The sequence below is a fragment of the Hippocampus zosterae genome, chromosome 18 (assembly GCF_025434085.1).
Source record: "Hippocampus zosterae strain Florida chromosome 18, ASM2543408v3, whole genome shotgun sequence".
NCBI classification, from domain to species: domain Eukaryota; kingdom Metazoa; phylum Chordata; class Actinopteri; order Syngnathiformes; family Syngnathidae; genus Hippocampus; species Hippocampus zosterae.
Genome location: NC_067468.1, coordinates 16,727,133 through 16,751,158, shown reverse-complemented (window position 1 = coordinate 16,751,158; position 24,026 = coordinate 16,727,133). Strand labels below are relative to the sequence as shown.

The 24,026-nt window shown below is 47.2% G+C and overlaps 3 protein-coding genes across 11 annotated transcripts; 2 read left to right on the top strand and 1 right to left on the bottom strand.

Moving 5' to 3' along the window:
* Positions 1 to 695: 695 nt before the first annotated feature.
* On the top strand, positions 696 to 10,401 carry LOC127591639 (huntingtin-interacting protein 1-related protein-like). Its single transcript, XM_052051919.1, has 33 exons — positions 696 to 1,110; positions 1,232 to 1,296; positions 1,937 to 2,078; positions 2,283 to 2,339; positions 2,449 to 2,529; positions 2,890 to 2,966; positions 3,050 to 3,111; positions 3,291 to 3,431; positions 3,670 to 3,727; positions 3,811 to 3,886; positions 4,012 to 4,134; positions 4,301 to 4,423; positions 4,679 to 4,862; positions 4,959 to 5,047; positions 5,164 to 5,280; positions 5,351 to 5,449; positions 5,848 to 6,030; positions 6,512 to 6,622; positions 6,730 to 6,924; positions 7,089 to 7,236; positions 7,375 to 7,461; positions 7,602 to 7,709; positions 7,797 to 7,933; positions 8,111 to 8,221; positions 8,339 to 8,397; positions 8,474 to 8,504; positions 8,592 to 8,654; positions 8,726 to 8,826; positions 8,900 to 9,005; positions 9,079 to 9,202; positions 9,268 to 9,329; positions 9,448 to 9,990; positions 10,074 to 10,401. The coding sequence occupies exons 1-33, from the start codon at positions 1,030 to 1,032 to the stop codon at positions 10,113 to 10,115; spliced, it is 3,786 nt and encodes a 1,261-aa protein (XP_051907879.1). The 5' UTR covers positions 696 to 1,029; the 3' UTR covers positions 10,116 to 10,401.
* An 869-nt stretch (positions 10,402 to 11,270) lies between these two features.
* Positions 11,271 to 18,594, top strand: rilpl1 (Rab interacting lysosomal protein-like 1). Of its 8 annotated transcripts, XM_052051922.1 has the most exons (10): positions 11,271 to 11,992; positions 12,456 to 12,603; positions 13,366 to 13,484; positions 13,708 to 13,938; positions 14,259 to 14,420; positions 15,136 to 15,186; positions 16,167 to 16,327; positions 16,398 to 16,496; positions 17,095 to 17,182; positions 18,068 to 18,594. In XM_052051922.1, the coding sequence occupies exons 1-10, from the start codon at positions 11,678 to 11,680 to the stop codon at positions 18,071 to 18,073; spliced, it is 1,380 nt and encodes a 459-aa protein (XP_051907882.1). In that variant the 5' UTR covers positions 11,271 to 11,677; the 3' UTR covers positions 18,074 to 18,594. The 8 variants fall into 8 exon arrangements, with proteins under 8 accessions (XP_051907882.1, XP_051907883.1, XP_051907880.1 ...); XM_052051923.1 differs by lacking the exon at positions 17,095 to 17,182 and having other exon boundaries at positions 14,304 to 14,420; XM_052051920.1 differs by lacking the exon at positions 17,095 to 17,182.
* kmt5aa (lysine methyltransferase 5Aa) lies at positions 16,629 to 23,593 on the bottom strand. Of its 2 annotated transcripts, XM_052051929.1 has the most exons (7): positions 23,187 to 23,593; positions 22,424 to 22,565; positions 21,797 to 22,040; positions 21,618 to 21,705; positions 21,116 to 21,175; positions 20,644 to 20,834; positions 16,629 to 20,087 (listed from the first exon to the last, which is right to left on the bottom strand). In XM_052051929.1, exons 1-7 carry the CDS (start codon positions 23,193 to 23,195, stop codon positions 19,877 to 19,879), a joined length of 945 nt encoding a protein of 314 aa, XP_051907889.1. In that variant the 5' UTR covers positions 23,196 to 23,593; the 3' UTR covers positions 16,629 to 19,876. The 2 variants fall into 2 exon arrangements, with proteins under 2 accessions (XP_051907889.1, XP_051907890.1); XM_052051930.1 differs by lacking the exon at positions 23,187 to 23,593 and having other exon boundaries at positions 22,355 to 22,500.
* Between the last annotated feature and the right edge of the window lie 433 nt (positions 23,594 to 24,026).

The window sequence follows — 24,026 nt, the reverse complement described above, 5'->3', positions numbered from 1 at the left end:
TGAGGACCAACGCTGTTTGCGAGCGACGTGCTTCCCGTTGAGTTACATTCCTCCAGTTTGTGGATCACTGTCACAGCCCAAATTAATTTTGCTCTTTTTAATGGGCATGTCGCCGCCACCGCTACGACGGCTGGCGGATGACTCCGGAGAAGCCGGGGGGGGGGGGGCTTCAAGGCCCCCGGTGACCTCATTCTGCTGTCAGAACCGCCAGACACATAAACACCCCACCTGCCCAGGTTAAAGTCTGTTCAGGTGTTCAACTGCCACTCAGTGCGGTTTGGGTGTGTCCACGCTTGACATGTTTTGCTTTCAGAGTGCCGCAGCTCCACCCAAAGATAGCTGCTGTTCATCCCAGCAGGGGGGAAAGGCAGGCTGGGCCAGATTTGCCGACACTTCAAGAGGCAAATGTGAGGCTGGGATGTGTGGCATTAGCATCCGCATACCCTGTGCTGCAAATTCACCATCATGAACAAGGGGGCATTTATGACCCCCGGGCAGGGGCGGAGGGGCTCAGAGAGGTTCGGCGGGGCCAGGCACAAATAAGAGAACCTCAAAAAGAAAGTGAGTGTGTTTGTGAATACTGCATGTGAGAATTTGATTGAGAGAATGAGTGAGTGTGTGTGTATGAAGGAGTGAATGTGTTAAGAGTGTGCGAGTGTCGTGAAACCTGTCTTGCAAGGTTCACGCTTGTTTCCTTGTATTGTCATACCAGTTACACCGCCTTCACTTCATTTGCCCACTGCCTGGCCACTGATTTATACACACACATCATTTTTGTGATTTTAATCGCTGACATTTTTCGTATTTTTTTTCTTCTTTTTTTAAGACACAAAAGACGCTCTTCACTGGGCTTTTTTTTTTTTTGCAGTTGAAAGGAATGAGTAGACTCAAAAGCTCTTTGCGCTGGATTTGACACAAGCTGCGATTGGATTAAAAGCCATTTAACGGACTAAGATTTTATTGTTATTTGGACGTGCTTGTTTACAGTTGAGACGAGTGGATTCAATTCTGCTTCACGGGAGCGTCGAGATGAGCAAAACCAAGAACAAAAGCGAGAACAAGACAGAAAAGGCCCTGGCGGCGGAGAAGGAACAGTTTGGAAAGCAACAGGTTCATCATACGCGTTTACAAATGAGCAAAGTCAAATGCCTATTTGTGTGTTCAATGTCATTATGGGGTGTACCAAGCCAAGTCTGTCTCAAAGTTGTGTGTGTGTGTGTGTGTGTTTCAGCTGCAATACATCAGCAAGTGCCTGACCTCAACTGAAGCACCTCCCAAATCGAAATATGTGCGCAATATCCTTTTTATTGGCGTTCACAACCTGGACCCAACTCTGTGACCGCAACGTAAATCCACATTGTTGAGTGCCATTGTCTCGGTTTTCTTGTCATCATCCCGCTACCTTTTGTGGTGGCACCGGTACTAATTCTAGGACCCGACGTAGTCCGGCACCAAATGCCGTATCACAAGCCAGAGAAGTATTCTTTGAACCAGAACCAGCAACAAACCAGTTCTAGATCCCGCACTGAAAAGAACTAAACAATGTGAGCCCCATTTTGGGGGTCATGTCTCGGTTCAGCTTTTCCCTTTGCCATCAGTATTAATTCAAGAGTGTTCACACCCTGAGTTTGATGCTGCTGACTCCAATGTCAATGGGGACGCGACACTGGACCCTAGCTGGTCTGGAGTTGGCTGCAGGGTGCCGCGAGTGATCGGTTGTCGTGATCGGCAAGGAAAGAGTCTTGGGCTCCCTCTTGCAAGTAGGCCAGTGGCAGCATTCTGGACCAACTGGAAATGCTCAATGGAGGCTCGGCTGACTCCATAGGAAAGTGACTTCCCCGTGACTCTGACTTTGGAGTCTTTTTGTTCGATTTTTTTTCCCAGAAAGTTGCAGATTTGTGGCGTTTTTACTATTTCCTTTGACAGCAATTGAAGACATCCTTCTTGGCAGTCACAAGGAGGGCGGGGCGGCCACCATGTGGTCGTACATCCTCAACCTGCCGCTGTCCAGCAACGCCATCATTAGCTGGAAGTTCTGCTACCTGCTGCACAAAGTGCTGAGGGACGGACATCGCAACGTAAGAGCCTGTCAACATTTTGAGGGGGGGGGGGGGGTCTTCCCAAGGGTTTCGATCATATCCGATGTTTTAATTTTGTATTTTTGTTTGATTGGCACACAATAACACCCCTCCGTACTGGAGCCAAGCACTTTGAAAAGAAACGATGCAAGCCACAACAGAGCTGCTGTTCATCAACAATGTCCTCACTTGTCCTTTCGCCAGGCTGTCAGGGACTCGCACAAATACTGTCGCAACGTGAAAGACATGGGCGCATTGTGGGTGCGTGAGTGGCCGTCGTTTGATAATGACGATGATGATGATGTTGTATCATGGATCGATCGATGGATCGATGGGATCGGATTACATCGGCACATTGTGGCTCTTGCAGGGAAACCTGCACGATCGCTACGGTCACATCGTCGCCTTATCGGCAAAATTTCTCTGCCACAAAATGGAGTTTCACGACCAGGTAAATCCATGTCTGTGTTTGTGTGTGTGTGTGTCCAAAAACACACACAATAAGTTTACATTGAGCGACACAGTGGGCGACTTGTTAGCTTGTTGTGTTCGATTGCGGTGAGTTTGTATGTTCCCCTAATGCCTCCATAATCTATGTGTGCCCAAAAATATAATAATAATAATAATAATTTGAAAAAATCAACCTCTACTCCAATTCTTGTATCAAACTGAATTCAAATGCATTCAGTTAGTTGAACTAAGTGAATCGTATTCATGGCCACCTGTGATTTTAGCTTGTCGTCTTATTTATGATTTCAAGTTCAATGATTCAAAGTCCTTTCATTCATTTGTTTTCAATTCCACCGGAAAGCACAAAGTCATTCCCGGCAACCTGGAGGCCTCTGACGAGACTTTGGAGCGAGAAGCCGGAAGCGACATGAACAGAGTGTGAGCGCTGTCACAAATGTGTGTCGTTCTTTTTGTGGGCCTTATTGCTGAGTTGCTACGATGAGATTTTCGATTGTCTGCAGGCTGGATATGACTCAGGAGCTGTTGGAATACTTGGACGCCGGGCTCAAGATGGCCGAGACCGGTTTGTTGATGTCTATTCCATGCGGTCAAGCCCCGGGTGTCGCGGAGGATGTATTTCACACCCACCCACAATTGTCAACAATCGGCAATACAAAAATAGACGCGCTTAAAAATCTGCCTGAATTACGCACGCGTGGGCCAGGATTTTAGAAGGACTGTCATTTGGTCTGGTCTTGTCAGTCCTGCGTCAGCTGGAGACCAACGGAGCCAAACCCAACACGCCGGCGGGTCAGTGCCGCCTCATCCCTCTGATCCCGCTCATCCCCGACTGCAGTTTCCTGTACCACTTCTGCGTCCGCCTCCTCTTCAAGCTCCACAGCCGTGAGTGACGGCCTGAATTCTTTGCATAATGATTTGGAGGGCGCGACTGAGCCCAAAATGGCCGCTACTAACCAAAACAGCGGATTTTTTCAGGCATGGCCCTTTTGTTGGTCTTTTCATGATGGACAGTGTTAAACAATGTTCAATTTTAAACAAACAACCCCCCCCCCCCCCATGAATCACTGTGCTTTGCATGCTCAGCCACGTTACCACTCGCCTAATGTTGTGCGCCTTGTAGGGATTGCGGCGGATGTTCTTCTTGGCCACAGAGAGCGTTTCCGGGAGCTATTCAACAGGTGCCGAATAATCAATACTGGTCCACAAAGATACAGATGCTACAGTCGATGTTCGAAGTTCTATCTCGTGTCTTTTTTGCCAGCCTCAAGCATTTCTTCAACAAGGCCAGAGAAATCGAGTTCTTCAAAACCATCATCCAGATCCCGGAACTGCCAGATGTGCGTAACTTTGCTAGTCTTTTCCCTAATTTCAGTGTGACGTGTTTTCTTTTGGATAACAAAAATTTAATTTTGGATTTTACCTTGATTTTCTTGTTTCTGATTTTTTTTTCTCTTCTTTAAAGGAACCTCCGAACTTTCTGCGTGCCGCCGCCTTGGCCGAGTACAAGAGGCCAGTGGTGGTGATTGAAAATGAGGAGCGCTTTGATGACATCGAGCCACAACCCGACTTACGGGATTCCCAGCAGGTCTGTTTTCAAATGTAGAGACTAAACTCGGCATAAGAATAATACTCAGACTACAGATACCGAAAATAATAATAATAATAAAACAAAAGACAAGAACAACATGATTGACCACCACAAGCTAACCTGTGCTAACATGCTATATTTGTCAACGTTTGTCTCCCGGTAGTATTCCCTGCTGAATCAGATGGGCATGCCTGACGCAGACCAAAAGGAGCACTACAATGAGAATGAGAGCCTGAAGCGAGAACTGGACGTCTTAAAACCAGAACTTCAACTCATCAAATCTGAGGTACGCCGTAGTCGGAAACCTCGTGGATTTCATCCAAACAACAAAAAAACAGCGTGGCCCGAAATGGGAACCTTGAGGTACACTGCGCTCCAACATGCTAACTGGTCAAGCGCCGCTGAAAAAATAATTGATCTAAATATATGTAGTCAATGTTTAAAACATTTAAAGAATATGATATAATACCGTAAAGAGTTCATATATAAGTCTTAAAACAAAGTAAAACACAAGCAAATGTAAATACATGCTAAAATTTAGGCTCAGCGGTGTGTGACGGAGCTGCGGTCTCAAATTAACCACCTTGAGGCGGAGGTGGAGGAGCACCGCACCCACAGGCAGATGGCGCAGGTGGAGAACGAGCACCTGCGCATGGAGGTGGAGGCGCTGCGCCATGCCAACGTGGCCAACGTGGGCGCTCAGATCGGATTCAAGGAGGCCGACGGTAAACGAGGCGCGATAAACTCGTGTTGATTTTTGTTTTGTTTTGTGTTTTGCTTTAATCCCGTTCAATCGTGGTTCACTTTCCTTCACCCGACAGGCCGCGCACAGGCGGCCGAACTTCGATTCACTCAACTCAAAGAGAAACACGCCGAACTGGTCACCAGTCACGCTGATCTCATGAAGAAGGTACGGTATACACACACACACACATATTCGTAGTTTACAATTCTCAAAATGACAAACAAAACCCCAACCATCTGGTGCATTATTTCAATAAATCAACTGGGTTTCCGGGCGTGTAGAACGCGGACACTACCAAACAGCTGGCCCACACAAAACAAGACCAGGAGGACATGTGGAGGACCAAACAGAAACTGGAGAGCGAGCTGGAAAACCTGCGTCGGGAGAAAAACAACTTGGTGAGATCTCACGGGCTCACGCGCACCAACGCAAAGCATTAACGTTTGCGCGATGGCTTCACTCCGTCAGATTCAGCTGCAGCAGAATGAGGCCAATCTGAATACGGAACTCCTGGAGCAAAGAGCTGAGTTAGCGCTCCTTCGCAGCACCCTGGAAAGCAAGGAGATGGTAAGATGTTAGCGTAGCATCAACTTTTGACATTTCAATGCGGTGTTAGCATTGGCGGCTCAGCTTGCTAAGCTTGTTAGCGCCAAAGCTAGTGGCCCTTGTATGCGGCAGATCATTTCAGTCATCCTCGGACCCGACAAAGAGGTTCCTGTTGGCTTTTGTTATGAATATCTAGAGACCAAATTTCTCAAAGCAAATGGAAATCAATTCCATCATTGGTTAGCCACCGTGATAGATAGTAACTCAGCCTTATCTCACTATCATAAAATTCCCGATCAATGCATCAGCCTGCATCCATCTGGGTAAATAATTTTTTACACAACAAATAATTGAATAACCCCCCCTCCCCCCTCCACCCCCAGCTTGGTTAGCATGATAGAATATCCCCTGTCCTCCAGGAGGGCTCCCAGGCCCGCAGCAGCCTGGCCGCTCTGCAGGCGGAGCGCGACGCGCTGCTGCGCTCGGCCCAGCAGCGCGACGTCGATTTGTCGTCACTGAGGCAGCAGCAAAGCACCGCTGACCTGGAGAGGGATCGCCTGAGCCGTGAGCTGGAGACGCTCAGGGCGCAGCTGCAGCAGCAGGTAAGAAGACTGGAGAGAGGGAAGGTAGGAGAGGGCAAAGGTCATAGAGGGAACGGGGATGAGAGGATGAGGTGGTTTGGGGATTTCCAGTCAGGGGATTTCCCGAAGAGTCTGGACTCATCCGTCTGCTGCTGACCGTAATGCTCTGTGGAGCGGCTAAATGCCTGACCAAGGTGGCAGCGCGGTCTTCAAACATTAATGCCGGGGCAGCCCACTCGTTGTCGACTGAAAATGACATGGCGGCGCCTAAGGGCTTGGTCATGTGACCTTCACAAGCCGGGCCCCGAGGCACCGCCATGACATTTTCGGGCGACGGCAAGTGGCAGTACTTTAGCGCTTCGGTTCTTCAAAGCTTGAAGAGGAGAAAGATAGGAATCGAGAAAAGTACACTCCCGAGCTTGGTGAGGAAAAGTCAGGAGAAGGTGGGAAAGTGGGGAGAGGGAGGAGACACTTGACGCCCGCAGCGGTCTGTGTGCCACAGCTGAACATCAACGCCCAGCAAAAACTGGAGATTGACAGGCTGCGTCGCGAGCTGGACACCGCGCGGGCCGAGCTGGCGCGGGTCACCAGCAGCCTGCAGAGCAAAGAGCTGGTACGTCCGTCCGTCCGTCCGTATGGCTCGGGTTCATCCTCAAATGGCTTTGGAGTCCAGCCTTTCGCCGCGGGGGCCACTCTGACAAACTCGCCGGCTGTTTCCAGAGCGGCTCGCAACTGAGCAGCACGCTGGCGGGCCTGCAGGCCGAGAGGGAGACGCTGCTGCGCTCGGCGCGGGAGCGGGAGGCCGAGCTGAGCTCGCTCCGGCAGCAGGCGCAGCTACAGCAGAGCTCTCTGGAGCAGGAACGCCAGCGCAGCAACATGGAACTGGGGACCCTGCACGCCCAGCTGCAGCAGCAGGTGCCGAGCGCCGTTCGCCATCCGCGCGAACTTTTTAATAGACTCGGTTTTTGATCGAGACGCGAACGTTAAGACCCGAGACTCGATCCACCCCCCTGGCGTTCGCCACGCCAGCCGCTTTGCGCTTCCTGCAGTTGACTGACTTTGCGCGCGTGTGCGAGCAGGCCAATCGCGAAGGCGAGCTGGCTCACAAGCTGCAGGAGGAGCAGTTCTGCCTGCTGCAGTGCGCCGTGGTGGAGGCGGAGGGCATCATCCTGGACGCCCTGGCCAAACTGGACGACCCCATCCACGTGCGCTGCATCTGCTCGCCTGGTACGTGATTGCGTGTACGCTGAAATGCTTCTGCAAAGTACTTGCGACATTTTTCAAAAGGACTTTGTTGAAATGATTGAAAAAGGAAAATTGCTGAATCCATCGTGCTTCTCTTTTTCTGCTACTTCTGTCTGTCAGATTATTTAGTGAATCGCGCTGAGACCACTTTGGTGTCGGTGGACAAAATGCAGCAGAGCCATGTCATCTACCTGGCAAACAGGAATGGTTAGTTTGGCACTCGGAGTGTGTGTGTGTGTGTGTGCCGTTGGGTGGTTGCTTGGCTGTGTTGTTGAGATTTTAAAAAAAAATGTTTGTCTCATTTGTTACCGGTCACCAACGTTGCGGCTTTTGGTCATTGTTCCCAGACGCCAGCAGCCTGCTGCGGGCGGTCACTCAGTTCTCCCACATGGCCGCCGACACCATCGTGAACGGCGGCGCCACGTCGCACTCGGCCCCCACCGACCAGGCCGATCGTGAGTCCCCCGAAAACTTGAACGCCATATGTGGCCTCGGCGTGCAAAATAAGAAAAAAATAATAATTTGCGTGTTGTGTGGTGCAGGTTTGACCGACAGCTGCCGGGACTGCGCCAATAACTGCCTTCACTTCTTGAAGGACTTAAAACTGCAGGCCAGCTTGCAGAGAGCCGACTCCACCGCCATCCGCTACGCCGTACAGCGCATCCTGGCCTTGGGGCAGGTGGGCCGTCCGAGGCGTCGTTCAGGACATGCGGGCGACTGCTTTCTTTCTTTGCCCACTTTGCCCACAATTCCACCGTATCCATGAAAATCCCCCCCCCCCCCCCAAAAAAAAACCCCATGGTAATGACTGTAGCCCCCTTTCAAATAGCTAGATGACAATTCTCTGTGTCAATAGGAGCTGCGTCCCAAGGGGCAGGACGTCCTTAAAGAGGAGCTGGGCAACATGGTGGACAAGGAGATGATCGCCACCTCCACCGCCATTGAAGAAGCTGTCCTGCGAATGGACGTAAGTCTTTGTGAGACTTGTCCACTCCTAAGACGCGCCTGCTAAATGAATATCTCACTGACTGAGAAGTGGGCTGAATGTAGAATCATTCGGATGACGCTTGGTGTGCGTTTGTAGGAGATTTTGTCCCAGGCCAGAAGGGACACAAGTGGCCTGAAGCTGGAAGTCAACCAGAGGTGAGATCACCACAAGACTCATCGCTATTTGACATTTGTTTTCACCTTGACTGAAAGCTTTTATGTCCCGTCGCAGCATCCTGGGCTCCTGCTCCGACCTCATGAAGGTAGCCGGTGCTCATCGGCGAGGCTCCGATCTGACGTTTTGACAAAATGCCAATCCGTGTCGTGAATGTGTTGCGCCGTGTCTGCAGGCTGTCCACATGCTGGTGACGGCCTCCACGGATCTCCAGAAGGACATTGTGGAAGGAAGCAGGGTGAGTGGAATGCAGGTTCCGTAACCGTTTTCAGATTAAATCCGTCTTCTGGCTTTGTTGTTTTCCTGCAGGGAGCAGCTTCTGTCACGGAATTCTACGCCAAAAACTCCCGCTGGACAGAGGGTCTGATCTCGGCCTCCAAAGCGGTGGGCTGGGGCGCCACGCAGCTGCTGTGAGTCTCTCGACCCCAAATTAAGCCGGCGTGATTTCCGAGCGGATGACAAAGCGCTCGTGGTTATCTCCAGAGAGTCCGCCGACCGCGTCGTGACCGACAACGGGACGTACGAGGAGCTCATCGCGTGCTCCCACGAGATCGCCGCCAGCACCGCCCAGCTGGTCGCCGCCTCGAAGGTGCCCACCCGCGGCTTCACCCTTTGAATGCTCAGCCAGCGCTAGTGGGCTAACGCTAACCGTCCTCCCGCAGGTGAAGGCGGAGCGCGGCAACAGGAAGCTGTCCACGTTGCAGCAGGCCTCGCGCCACGTCAACGACATGGCCGCCGTGGTGGTCACCTCCACGAAGCACGGGCAGCAGCAAATCTCGGAGCAGGGTGAGAAGCCGCGTTTCATTCTAGCCGACTGTTACGGCTTTGATTGATCTTTCGCGTCCTTGCAGGAGTGATGGACTTCTCCGGAATGTCACTCATCAAGTTGAAAAAAGAGGAAATGGAGGCTCAGGTGAGTTCTTCATCGTGCAGTAAACTGTCCGGTTGCGGGTTCATTTCCTCGTGTGCATATTTGGCCGTTGTTCTTGATGGACATCGGCTGAAATGAACTCCGGCGCTTTGGTTCCCAGGTGCGGGTGCTGCAGCTGGAAAGTCAGCTGGATCAGGAGCGCGTCCGCCTGGGCGAGCTGAGGAAGCGCCACTACGACTTGAGCCCCCCGCAGGACGGCGACATTCTGGACGGTGACGAGAGCTTCCCCCCGCCGCCCCCGCCCACTTTACTGGACGCCGCCTCCTTCCCGCCACCCGAGCCCGCTGCCGTTCCCTCCTTTGCGTCCACGAACCCCTTTGCGCCTGCCGGATCGCAATCCTTCGCGCAGCCTCGGTCCTACGCGCCGTCGCAGTCATTCTCACCATCTCCGGCTTACGCGCCATCGCAAGCTTACATGTCATCGCCACCGTACGCGTCTTCCCAAGCGTACGCTCCAATGCCTGGCCAGAATTACCTGAAAAGTCAGTCCTACTCCAGCTCCCAAACCTCTTCGCCGGCAGCTAGCCACTCCCAGCGCTTGCCGCAGTCCCAGAGCACCGACTCCAAGAGCGCGGAATCCGGAAAACTCAACCTGAGGAGACCAAGCATCTTCTCCAAATCGGGGAACCTGTTCAAGAACGCGGTAAGAGACCAACGGCTCACTACAGTCTGTGCGCTGCTTTGGAAGCCAGAGGATGCTTTGCATGTTTGTAATTTCCATTGCAGTTCAGACGAGGGGAAGCGGGAAGCGGGACCGGCGAGTCTTGAGGCCGGCCAGAAGCGGGGCTTCGGATCGCGGGGATAAAACAGTTTGATCTCATTTATGTCTGCCAACATCTTTCCGTTCCAAAGTGATCAAAAGAAGCACGAAAACGCTTTCGCCATCTAGTGTTTGGATGTCGGAACTCGCCGTAGAGCTAACGCTAACTTGGAGCCATACCGAGACAGCTTTCTTCACTGTTAATATCCATCAAATTCCCGCACGTTTTCGGTCCGTCTCTTTTCTGTATTTTGATGGAATTCTGAAGCTTGATTAAATGCCTGAGAAAGCCAATCCTTTCTTTGAATTGCCGCTCCACGTTTGTATGCTAAATGTTGCGCGCATTGTAGTCAGGTCACGGAAACGGTAGTCGTGTTATGCTAATACAGTTGTCATTATTATGAGAATCTTACCAATTTTAAATATTTATAATTGAATTGCACTTTGAGATTAATGTTGTCATTTTACAAGAACAACCGCTCATTTATGTGACTGAATGCGTCGTCGTCGAATTCTAGCGGATCCCATTATTCAAGAAGGGAAATATGAATCACTTCACCCCGCAGCCCAAAATATTCTGCCAGCTGACTCACGTGTTATTTTAGTTCAGTGAGCTCACACAGTGGAATGTGCACACTATTCAGCAAGTTGGGCCGGAGTTAAATCCTTCGCAATAAAATCTAACGACATCGTGGCATCCTTCAAACACAAACAGAAATGCCACGTCTTTCAGAAATAATGACAAAAAATAAAAATAAAAACAATTCCCAATAAAACCATCAGGAATGCTTAAACCTTCAAAATAAAATGTCATATTATGCTGCATCATGAAGAATGCTGCATCCTAATCAGTGTTATGATTATTATTATTAATATCATCACCATTATTATTATTATTATTATCATTATTATTGTTATTTAAGGGCAATTTTAATAAGTTGAATGTGTCATCCAGTTCGGTTTTATTTTATGCACCATTAACATTCACATTTTTGAATAAAACCTCTTTTCGTTCTAAGGCATGGAGCGTCCTTGTTATGGTCTAATTTGAATGAGCATCAATCCCGTCTAGTATTAATTAGATGGACAAAGCATTCCATTTATATTTTAATTTGAAGGGCGTGCATGCATTCCTGTTTGTTTATTCTGAAGGATGCTGCTTTCCCGTTAATTGATTGTGAAGGATGTGGAGTTCCCGTTTATTGGGAAAGACGAAGCATTCCCTGGGTTTTTACTTGGAGGGAGACACGATGCCCCGTTTCTGCTCTCTTGTTTTGAAAGGAAAGCGGAAAAGAAGCTCACAAGATGGCGGCTAACTTTGCCGCATGTCAAGGCGACAGAGGAGGGAGGACAAGCGGACAACGGCCAATTTTACGCTGAACAAATTACTTTTAGGGTTTTTCTTTACGACTACATAATGGACGCACGGTAGACTGGTACTTTTAGGTGGCGTTTTACAGCTTTCCGGTGTAAGTCAGAGGACGTGTCGTGTCGCGAAGGAAGGGAAGGGAGGAAGTTTGTGTCACATAGCGGGAAGAAGAGAAAACAAACACGAAAAAAAGACGAAGTCATGGAAGGCCACCGATACATCCCGGAGGACCGCGGCGGTTCGGCCATGGAAAAGAACCCGGCCGACCTGACAGTGATGGACGTGTACGACATCGCCGCGGCGGTGGGGCACGAGTTCGAGCGAATCATTGACCAGTACGGCTGCGAGGCTCTGTCCCGCCTCATGCCCAAGGTGGTGAGGGTGCTGGAGATCCTCGAGGTGATGGTGAGCCGCCACAGCATCGGTGGGCCAGAAGCCGACGAGCTGCGCCTGGAGCTGGACAAACTCAGGCTGGAGAGAACCGAGAGGCTGGAGAAGGAGAGGAAGCACAGGAAGGTACACACCCACCTCCGCAGTATCATATCGGCATGAAGCTTCCTGGCTTTCATCCCCAAAGTGGAGTGGTTGTCTGTGCCATAACAATATTTTTGGTTTGAAATTTGATGTCATCGAAATTTAAGTTAGACAAAAGTAGTGCTTGTGACATCTATAGGAATTTTAAGCCTTTTGAATGTGTACTCAATTTCCTATCCATAGTAGAGGAACGCTGTACTGAAACTTAGATCAGTTTCTTAGATTGTGCAGGTGTTCCCAAAGTTGTGGCTGCCAACCATTGGCATTTACTTCCCTGGGAAACCTCTTTTGTTCGAGTTGGCGTGTTTTTCGACCAACTTCAATTTTCCCCTGCTTATAAAGTATGGTATATCAACTGAATGTAGAATAGGAAGGGCCCTAGGATTGAACCTTGGAGAACACCAGAAGCCACACAGTTGCTAAATTTGATTGAATTGTGATGCAGGAGCTGGAGCTGGTCGAGGACGTATGGCGAGGTGAGGCTCAGGATCTACTCTGCCAAATCGCTCAGCTGCAAGAGGAGAACAAGAGCCTTCTGGACAATGTGTCCCTGCGAGACTCTGCGAGTGACGAAGACCTGCAGAGGACCGATGGTGAGAGTGTGTGCGCAGCCTTCAGAAATACAGACAAGTACAAAAACTCAACTCATTGATATGCCATCGTATGTGGTCAGTATTTTATATTTGTCAACTGGTCACTCCTTGTAATGTTTTTGCTATTTCTTTTATTGACATTTGTTCAATTTAACAGCTGTTAAAAAAATGCACTGCTTTCAGAAGGTTTGATTTTCACAGCACTCCTGATGACATTTCCTCTATTTTTCTTATTGTGAACATTTCCCAAAAACAAGAAAAAGCCCATTTTTAGAAAGTGTGTCATAATTTTCAGGAAGTTAAAAGTGCCTATTTCGCACTGTTTTTTTCAGGATCATTTGATACTTGTCACTCGCCGATTGTTTCTCCAAATGTGTTGAATTGTTTTCAACATTTCTTTTTATATTTTAGATTTGACCACTTTTGGGTGGATTCCTGGTTATTTTTACCTCCACTATTTCTATTGAAGAAAGAAAGCAAAGTACAAAGATGTTTTTGGTTTGCACGCGCGCACAAAGGGTGCCTTCTCTTGGCCGCTTGTACACAGAAGCCAGAGTCAGGCTTGAGCGCGCGCACACTAGCCTCAGTGTCCACACATACTTGCTACACACGCGCTTCCTGCACGGCATTCTCGACATGCTTTCAAATGATTTCGGTGTGATAAACTCGACCACTGCTGATTGACATCCAGTAGTTTCTGGTATCTGTGCTCAAACTTGGGTGTCGTTGACTAAGTCGTCTGGCTGCCTGTGTTTGTCGTAGGCATGAGCGAGCGTGAGCGTCAGGTGATGAAGAAGCTGAAGGAGGTAGTGGACAAGCAACGGGACGAGATCCGGGCCAAAGACCGCCAGCTCACGCTTAGGAGCGAAGACATCGAGGCGGTAAGCCTGTCCAACAATCAAGTCGCCTCATTGAGAAAACTTTATTACTAGATATATATATATATATATATATATATATTTTTTTTTTTACACAATAGACACCCAAACCAAGCTTAAAAAAAAAAACAAAAAAAAAACATCACCATTTTTGTTTTCATTTCAAATTGTCATTTTACATCCGGACGACAAATATGGCGCTGACTGCAACGTTCCCCCGTTGCAGCTCCAGCAGCAGCAGTCCCGCCTCATGAAGATAAACCACGATCTGCGTCACAAGATCTCGGCGGTGGAGGCTCAGGGCAAAGCGCTGATTGAGCAGAAGGTGGAGCTGGAGGCCGGCGCGCAGAGCCGCGGCCAAGAAGTGGGAGCCCTGCGACAGGAAGTGGCGCGCTTGCGGGAGCGGCTAAAGGGTGACGTCCGGGAAGCTCTGCCCCAGCCCCCCTCGCCGGCCGAGGTAATACTAATATCAGAATCATTCTTGACACCGATTCCACAATGCTCTTTGGTTGATTTCAAAAATACAATCATAACATTTGGAATTGATGCCTCTCGATTTGGCAATCAAAGAAATCAATGGCTGCATTTAAGGGGCCGTATTTCTTCGAACGAAACAATTTATGGAAACGAGGAGAGCCATATATTTATTCCGTATGAATTTGAAGAACTACGGTCGGTGTATGTATGTTGTATTTCCTCAAACGAAGGCTCCGTGCTTAGATTGCGAGCTTCGCGGTCTTGTAGCAAATGATGCTCGGTTGTTGATCTCGGTCGTAGGCAAAAGTGCACAACTGTCATTCACTCGGCAATCTCCTGAACCAGCGTGAAGCGTCAGCTGTGGTGGGGGCGGAGGGTTGGTTGGAGTCCTCCACCCCCCCGCCGCCGCCCGGCTCGCTCTGGCCTGACGAGGACGAGGAGGACGAGGCGGCCTTGCTTTGGGTAAAGCGCACTGACCGCTAACGCTGGGGTGATGATCAGTGACTGCATGGCGTGCGACTAACTCTCATGCGGGGAGCGGCGCGTCACGGCGCTGTCGCACTCGGCTGGGTTCTGTGTGAAATTTCAAGGCGCTTTTGACTCGGTTGATGCCGTTTGCCCGGATCTTTGTGCGAAAGAAACAAATAACCTGATTTCCTCAAGTAAACGCCTCGGCTCAAATATAACCAGTCACATAGCCCCACTTAAAAAGTTTAGAAGTGCATCTCACACACGCGTGCGCATGGACACTCTCACAGCCTGAGCAATATGTGTATGTGTGTGTCACAGAGGTTCTCACATGCACACACAACTCACTCCGACGCGCGTTCACATCGACAAAATAAAATCATCCACACACACGACTCGTGCCAAACACACTCACTCTGCCGGTAGTTATCACAAGATAGTGTCACAGCACTACTTTTCTAATAATAGTACATTTATTTGAAATTCCGCTAATGGAAGGGGATCTCCTCAACTTCAGATCAGCATACTAGACCGTCTGCAGTTAAGTAGGCCATGACTTGAGTATGAAATTGACCCATTGCGATGTGCTGTTTGCTAATTAAAAGACGTGATGTCCAATAATGAGTCCAAAAAAAAAAAAAAAAAGAAATCGACATCAAACTGATGTGGAAGGCAAACAATGAGGCGTGCTTTGTTGGTGTGCCACCAGGAGGCCATGTGCGATGACGACATGCCTGCTGTGTACCAATATTTCACCAAGGTATCCTCACTTTCTGTCTCAACTGTGGAAAGCCGTTTGAGCATTTATTTCATTTTCTTGAGAATCTATCTCAAGGTGGATTTACTCTCTTTGTCCCCACGAGCAAGTGAAGCCCACCGCTTGTCTTCTAGACCCAATTCTACTGTCAATTTTTAAAACAGCGCTGAGGTTTGACCTCTTTGGGGTTGTACGCGATTCATTTATTTATTCGTTTAATCTTACGTCACTGACAAAACTTTCACGGAAGGCATAGATATTCATTCAAGAATGTGGTGTACCGCAGGGATCAAGTTTAGGTCCTGCCCTGTTTAATTTGAATTTGTAGAACGGTGTCTTCACTCGTAACAATTTATTCACGACTGTTTCCCCTTGGTGTATTGGTAGTTGTGTGCGTTTGACTTGTTGTGCACCACTTACCGTGAGTTGGACCGTAACTTCAGTGTTTTATGTAGTGAACCCCCACCCCCCATTTGTTTACAATTTACCTGAAGCTTGTTGCGAGTTTGCGGTGGCTGTTGCAAAGGTAATATTTGAAACTCTTCAGCAACTTTGTGCATGACCAATATTCCTGCGATACAAACCAAAGTAAGCACTACTTCCATAGTTGTAGAGTACTCGTAGCATGCATGCGGATGTCAACGAATGCACTTTTGCCTCAACAGTGACATGTTGTTGTCCTTCGAGTATTCAGGAATATCGTATTGGAAGGTAGTGGAGGGGGGGGGAGACAGTTGTTCTACATATACTTGTACAAACTAAACAGGGTAGGGCCTAAAATGGATCCCTGCAGCACACCACGTTAATCCATGGATTTCTGAGAAGCATTTACTGGATCGAAGCTCACTAAATACTAAAAGTAGTGTGCTAAATTGTATTACGAGGAAGGACAAAGAGCGTACAAATACATGGATCTTGAGCTGCCTATGAATGATATGGAATGAATATTCAAACGGCTTTCCGTACCCACTCTCTTCTCTCAGGAGGCGCTGTGCCAGGAGGACACAACCACGGAGCTCCCGGACTTCAAGGACCCCAACCGGGCCCGGTTCACCCTGCAGGAGTTGCGGGACGTCCTGCACGAGCGCAATGAGCTCAAAGCCAAAGTCTTCTTGCTGCAGGAGGAGCTAGCCTACTACAAAAGGTCAGCGGATAAAGATGTCATTTCCATTCCCATTCACAAGATGGCACTAAAATGGCCAATGCCCCTCTAGCGACGAAACGGAAGAAGACACGGCCGCTTCTAGTCCCGAGCCCGAATCCAGGACGCGATCGCGCTTTGCTGTTCAGCCAGAGTCTGGGATCAAACGCCTGTATGTTGTCCACACACACACACACACACATGAGCGCATACGTAATAATAATAACACAGACGCAACAGGCTCACACACTTGCTCAGTCTCACTCACGCAACAGCAACGGACTGAAAATAATTACATAAAATATACATAAATACAACAAAATATATTTACAATCTAGTGTACAAAATATACAAATACATCAACAATTACATGGCCAAGTAAGAGGCTTAAAATACAAAACAACAATTTATATGGCGCGTTCCTTTGCAGCTGTAACAAAGCACTTTACACAGAAGCAAAAATAACAACAATACAACAAGCAAAAAAAGTGAAAACAGTGAATTAAAACACAAGTAAATGATACTGACACACACACGGGAGACACCAGGAAACAATAGAACAGTGTCAATCTCCCGTTGGGTCGAAAGCCAAGGACTAATGATGCGTCTTTAAACGAGGTTTGAAAATGGACAGGAGGGGCCTTGCCGAACATTGAACGGAAGGTCAAAGACCGGCATTGTGCAATTTGTGGTCACTTTTGTCAAGGTGAAGGCTTTGACAAGGTCCTTGTTGCCCCTCCCCCCCCCGCCTCCCCTCCTCTCTGTGACAGGATCTTCACGGCTTTCATGCCCATGGTGGCGGCTGGTTTGATCCGAGGCGATCCCACTTTACAGCCTGCCCGAGGCTTTGCGGCGCTCGTATGACCCCATTTGGTTTTTTTGTTTTTCCCCACTCTAACCTCCTCTTAATTCCCGACAAATCCCAGTCAGATAGCTTAACGATGGCAATGGTGTGGTTTGACACTAAAAACTAATCGAATGTGTCCACGGAGATGTTTTCAAAAGATCTCGGGCAAAATCCCTTGGAAGAGTTTGTCAAGGAAATGACTCCCAAATGTGCAAACCAAAATTGCAGACTTTTCAAGCATGGTTTTCCAAACACTCGTGACGGACATGCCGACCCAACTACAGGTTCTGAAGTGAAACTTGCTCTGACCTCATTGAACGTCTTATTTCATCATGAGTGGTCAAACGTTGCCCGCACAAAAAAATTGTTGGTCATTTCACGTCGCCAATTTCTCGAATTACAGGACTCAAATTTGGTCATAATCGTTTGCTCCTGGGAATTCTCTGGCGGGAGCTTAAAATCCTGACTACAAACCAAAATGGTTGACCTCCTGGGTCTTTTCAAGCATGGCAGTCCACTCGTGAACAAGTTGGCTACCGGATGTCAGGTTGCCAAGTGACACATTTGAAACAGACTTTAGTGGCTCAAGTTTCTCCCAAATCTGGAAAAGGCGAAATTACCCGAAAATGTCCTCTTTGGTTGGCGGTCTCTTGACACTTTTCTATTGGTCTCCTCTTGGTAGACGCGTTGTAGACGCAAATTTAGCTAAATTGAAACTGGCTTTGGGCACCGCATTCTTTTTACAATTCTGGCCTCAGCCAAAATGGCCACTTTGAACCAAAATGGCAGACTTCCTGTCCGTTTTCAGCCACGGCTCCCTGGGACTTTTTTTGTGGGTCTACTCATGATAAACACCCAATTTCACGTGACACAGAGTTCTTTCTTTGTGTTCTCAGGTTTAGTTTGTTTTCCCGTGACAAGCAGCGGAGTTGGCAGCGTGGCAACGCGCATGACGACGCGTTCACCGAACAAGCGCAGGAGGCCTTACCGCACGTTTAGCCGTCACCTCTGAGACCCAACCCCGCCCCCTTCAAACAAAGGTCGTTATTATTTATGCGCGTTTCCCATGGGCCCGATCCCTTCAAGCATAACTGTGACATACGGAGGCATTATTTAATTCTCTTCCCTGGCATTTACACATACGGCTCTTGAAAGACTGAAAAGGGGGGGGGACCTACAGCCAATCATAGCATTTTCTTGGAAACAAATGAAGGTGGGTTCATAATAGAAGTTTGCCAGTTCAAGCCCTGGAATTGACTCCAAAATGGCTGCTTCCATTTGGGCCGGGGGTCCTTGAGACTTTCTGGCGCATGCTATTGTTGGTAGACATTCTCAATTTGATATTGATTGGTGGTTTGGGGGGCTAATTGAAAACACAAAACACGAGTCTCCCCGAAGGACCGCTAGAAATGTCTCAAATGGCCACTTCGACCCAAAAATGCTTGGCTGTACGTCTTTGTGGGCGCTGCGTGGAAAAATGTTCCCCACCTCTGCACTGAAGGGAAACTATACATACAACTGATATCAACACTAACAAACGTACACAAGAAAGAATTTGGAACGCTGTGTGACTCGTGAATATGGCCTTGTTTATAACTTTGTAACTTATTTTCCGTTGTTTTTATTAACCGTTTTGCGTAGCCCGACATCAGCTTTGTGACGGAAACGTTTTTTTTGTTTTTTTTTTAAAGATATTAACTGCACACATAATATAGGCTGACTGGACAACAAAGTCCTGATTTTAGTGTACTGATTACTTGTCATCTATGCAGAAGAAAAAGATCTTATTTTTTAATGATGGGCGGCAGACAAGTGTAGTGTTAGTTGTCCTCAAGACCAGCATTAAGATTTATTGGATGATGTAGCACCTACGATGATGATGATGATGATGGCTATTATTGCAATAAGTCAATGAAAAATATATATACCGGTATAGAAATATAGAAAAACAAAACATTTTAAAGAGAGCCACATGATGCTAACGAGATGCTTGTTTCTTCTGAAATTCAATAATATATTGAATATGTTGGTAAGTGTGAGTTGTTCTATTTTTACACAACCCTTCAGCTGCATATAAAAAAATAAAACTACTTTCTAGACTATGTCGGAGAAGCGGTTCAATCGGCACAGGGTTATAATGAGTAGAATACTTTAAATTACCAGCTAAGAAACAATTTCGGCATTACGACAAATCCTTTTTCAATATTACAGGCTGAATTTTCATGACATTGATGCTTTCCTGGTTGTACAATTGCTTTATTTTCAGTGTGGCCCCGAATGTAAACTGTAACACTGCCCCGGCTAGTTAAGTTTAAAAAAAAAAAGCAATTTTAGCTAAAACCAAACAGCAATACGTTTGAAATTCATCAAAGTGTAAAAAAAAAAAGGGGGGTGGGGGGGGGGACAAGTGCCCAAAATGTTGCCATTGTGGCGTGTGGAGAATATTCTCATGTGAATTCAATGTCCTTTAAAAACTAGTGCCTTAATTAGGGTGAAAATTGTATAAAACTGCACCTACCTGTAGAAGCATGCCCAAGTGCGTCATCTCCAGAAAATGTCCAAATTAAAAAAAATTAAATAAGACCAGAATGTGCTGCTCCCAAAAAATTGGGGATATTGGGTAAAAATTAATCCGTCACCCAAAACACCCAATGTGACCTTCTGGGGGGGGGAGTGTTTCAAAGTAAAAGAGGTTCTCCTCAGGGTTAGTGTTTGAGCCACGGGTGCGCGGCGATGGACGCCTTGCTACGGTCGCCGTAGTCGTAGAGCAGCTCCTCGCCCTCGTCGATGTCCCGCGACGCCACCAGGATGAGATGCGGTGCGCCGTCCACGTCGTGCAGTTTGGTTTGCAGGTTGCCGCTCTTGCTGTGATTGATCAGACGCCCCAGACGATTGGTCTCTTTGGTGGCGTCCACGCTGGATGTGACGCAAGCATTGCGTAAGTAGTCACGTGATCACCCCCCCCTGCCCCCCAAAAGTAATTGCATGTGAATGCTGAAGAGATGATCTCAAATTGAAATGCTGCGGAATTAAGTCTTGTTGAATGAAGAAAGTGAAATGGGGAAAAGGTTGGAACGTGACAAATGGCTCTGTGGATATCCAGAGCGAGCTGTACATTTTGAAATTGGAATAGTTTGAATCGGATCAGAAATGTGGAAAGTAAAGATGTTAAATACCTGCATTTATTTGAAGAAAAAAAAAACATTGCAGTTGGACACTTGTCGTAAGTACTTCATTTAACGTTTTGAAGTTGAAATGCTTGGAACAGTTGACACACGTGGAGGGCGAATGTAAATTTTTCTGCCACGGGGCAATTTTCAGAATGTGATGAACAGTTTGGTCGATGTTAGGTTGTGTTATGTTAGGTTTCGTTAAATGTGGAAAATCGCGTCATTTGTTTCAATGGAATTTCTCCCGTGGGAAAAGTGCACATTTCTGCTCTTCAGCATTGACATAGTGAGTGAGCGTGTACCAGTATGCTTTGCAGAGGTACTGAAAGTAGTACATGTAGCAGCCCGTCTCTGGGTTTTGGGCATACTCCGCCTCGCGCTTTTTGGCGTCTGCCATCTCCAAGAGATCACCGTGGTACTCCACCACATACTGGCCTTTGCGGAAGCGACGTGCGGCAAACACCGCTCGGCCCTTTCCCTCCATGTGCCGCACCTTCAAAATAACATTTTTTTTTTTTTTTTTTTTACATGATGTGTTTACATCGCTTTGAAATGTGATATCTGGATCAGATCCGGATTAGACCAGATACGACCCATGTTATGATTATCATTAAGTAATCATTGTGGCTTCCCACCAGTGTTGACAGTGCAGACAAATGCGCAGTCAAGAACTGATGCGAATTAACTTTCAAAGATTTCACTAATTATATCTCTCTCTTTTTTTCCTGGCATGTTCAAGGTGTTGGGAGTCAAAGTCAGAAAGGTCCGTAGTACCTGCATTCCTTCCTCGATCCCGTTTGTGATGAGGTGGTCGATGAGGTTCTTCTCTTCGCACTGGACACAAAAGGGAGCAAGTTAGTGCATCGTTTGTAGCAATAATGTGAGTGAACAATATTACCTCCTGGTAGAATTTGAAGACATCACATGGAAGATCGTTTGAGAAAGCAAGAAATGACAAACATTTCCATTGCGTTTTGATCTGGAATTGATCGAGCATTTTTTTTTTCATGCATCCTAAAAAGATGATTGACGTTATCAGTCTTAATTTCATCAATGTGCAGATTCTTTAATGAGTGCAGATTAAATTGTGGATTCAACTTGTTTGAAATAGGCAAGAATTGGAGTATTTTGTATGATTTTTTTCCCCTTAATTTTATCCTATTTGTAATGACATCAATGTATGAATTGACACCCAAATTTAAATATTTTACTAAGATGCAATCTGGATCAGAACTGGACGAAACTGAATTTGAGAAAACTAAAAGTTTCATGTTACCTTGAGCTCCGTTTTACTTTTTCGTGAGCTGCGCCTTATTGGAAAGAAGTCGGTAACTTTTCGGTTCTGGGAGGTTTTTCCTTGGGCGCTGTTTGGGGACAGAGGGAAGGGGGGGGGCGACGGATGAGACACGCACTAAATCAACATGAGGTGATTAATAGTGACAAAAACCAGCGCACGGTTTGGACAGGACTCTCTTCTTCTCATAACGGTGGGACACGGCCGTTCTTCGGTTGCTGCTGTGCAAAGGAGCCGGAGGCCTGTCAGGAGCCAATGGCGGGGGCCGCTCTGTGGCAGGCTGAAGGCGACGTTGAAACGGTAGAGGTGATGTGCATTCGTCTGACCAGCAAGAGGTCGGCTGCCTTGCAGCATCCGAAGAATTGCAATCTTCCGTCATCGAGCCGATGCCGTTTGCCAACCGGCCTGGTGGGAAGGGAAACAAATCTGTCAGAAGTTTCAATGATTTGTTTCATGTCCACAGTGTTTTTCCTCCATATCAAATGTAGAGCTGGCCACCTGATTGGTATTAAATTGTGTCGAGTTGCTTTGTACTACAAAAGTTACACTGTACCTTGCAATCAAAAATTATTTTTCATAAATAATATCATGAACAACTGTGAAGTCAGAATGACTCCTGTAACAACTATGATAATTTTATTTTTTTAATTGCATGCATACGCTGTAAAGGTTACAAAAAAAGCCAGCTGGGGACGTAGCTTACAAAGTATCAGACCCACCCTGCCTCACTTTGAGCCATGAAAAACCCTGGTCCACCTTTCCCTAAACTGCTGCAACCAGATATGTACCTTCTCCCAGCCTCTGGACATCATTCGTCTGACAACACAGGGAAGGGCATCTTCCCTGCTGCGCCATCTTGTCATCGCGGACCGGAGACGTGGACTGAAGGCAACTTGAAACGGTGACACATTGTGGACAGCATATGATTTCCTGTAGGAGCAGAGGCGAGAGTCACATCCTGACAACTCCTCTTGTGCGTACAATGGATTTGCATTTAATTGGTTTGTCATTTCTGATCAATTGAAGAGAAAATATTTCAAGGCATGTGTGGTATCAGGAGAAATCAAGCAAATCCAAGAATGAAGGGAAAAAATAGATAATTGGTGGTGAAGCACACTACTATGCCACATTCAATATGGAAGCACCAATTACGGACGAGTTTACGTGGGCTGGAGGCGGAACCACGCCCACACCCAGTTTCCTTTAAACGTTCAGTCAAACTACAAGGCGACATGCCTGATGAGAAGGGTCAATAAACCAACAAGAAAACTAAGCTACTATGTATTTAAAGCTGTTCTCGGGTTTAAATTTGTTAACTCAGCTGTTTTTAACTTTAATAAACGTCATATAATTCATAGCAAGCTTTATTAGTATTTATTTAGCAACCATTAGTTGCCCCTTTTCGTTTTGGCTAGCCAATAAATATGATACAATTCCAAACGTTTCCAACTTTGGGGTGTAGAATTAAACTCTAGAAATTCACATTTGGTCATTTTATTTGTTCCTCTTCTGGGAAGCTGGGACATTGTGTCAAAAATGTCTCCAACTTACCCCGTTCATATCCGACCAGTGGTTCCACGCACAGCTCTCTCCTACCACCCCCGTCCTTGCGAAGATCAAAACACCAGGTCCAAAGACACTAAACCGTCTGCCGTCTTCAGCTTTACGCGGCTCAAACCAAAGCGGCGTCCAAGGCTGCTACGGCGAGTTCGCCATTTTTCCCTCATGTATCGTAACAGCGGCGAGAGGGGGGGAAATGTCGCCCTCCACGTAGCACGTACTGTACTGAAATAATAAAATAACGACGGCACGTATTATCGTTTTGATTTAATAATATTTAAAGTTTTTAGTGTAGCTATCTTACTGCACATCTTTTCCTAAACGTGTGACTACTAGTGTGCATTTATAAAAGTTTGACATGAGCTGGAGAACCAGAACCGCCCGGCGAAGAAATCTGTGTCGTCACTTCCGCTTTCGAACCAACCACTTCATAACATATTTAAAAGAAACGAGTTTAATCCAAACAACAAAAACATATTAACGACTCAACTTTCCTCGTGTTTTTGTATTTTAAAATTTATTTTTTTGCAGTTGCATTTCCAGCAACCCGCGAAGTTAGCTTCGTCATTTTCGCTTCTGAGAAACGCTTTTTGAAAATCACAACTGGAATTTGGATGCCACTTTGCCGTTCAAAAGGGCGTTGTCAATAACACCTTCTTGGCGTGTATTTTTATTATATTTCTTGTTTTTTCCCCTTTTTATTTTCAAATATTTGCTGTAACACCCGAATTACCATTTTGAGAATCATCTATCTATAACAAAAGGGGGGCGGAAAGACACCAAAAAAATCCAATCTGTAAATGTGTCACTTCCTCTTATGGTATCGCCACG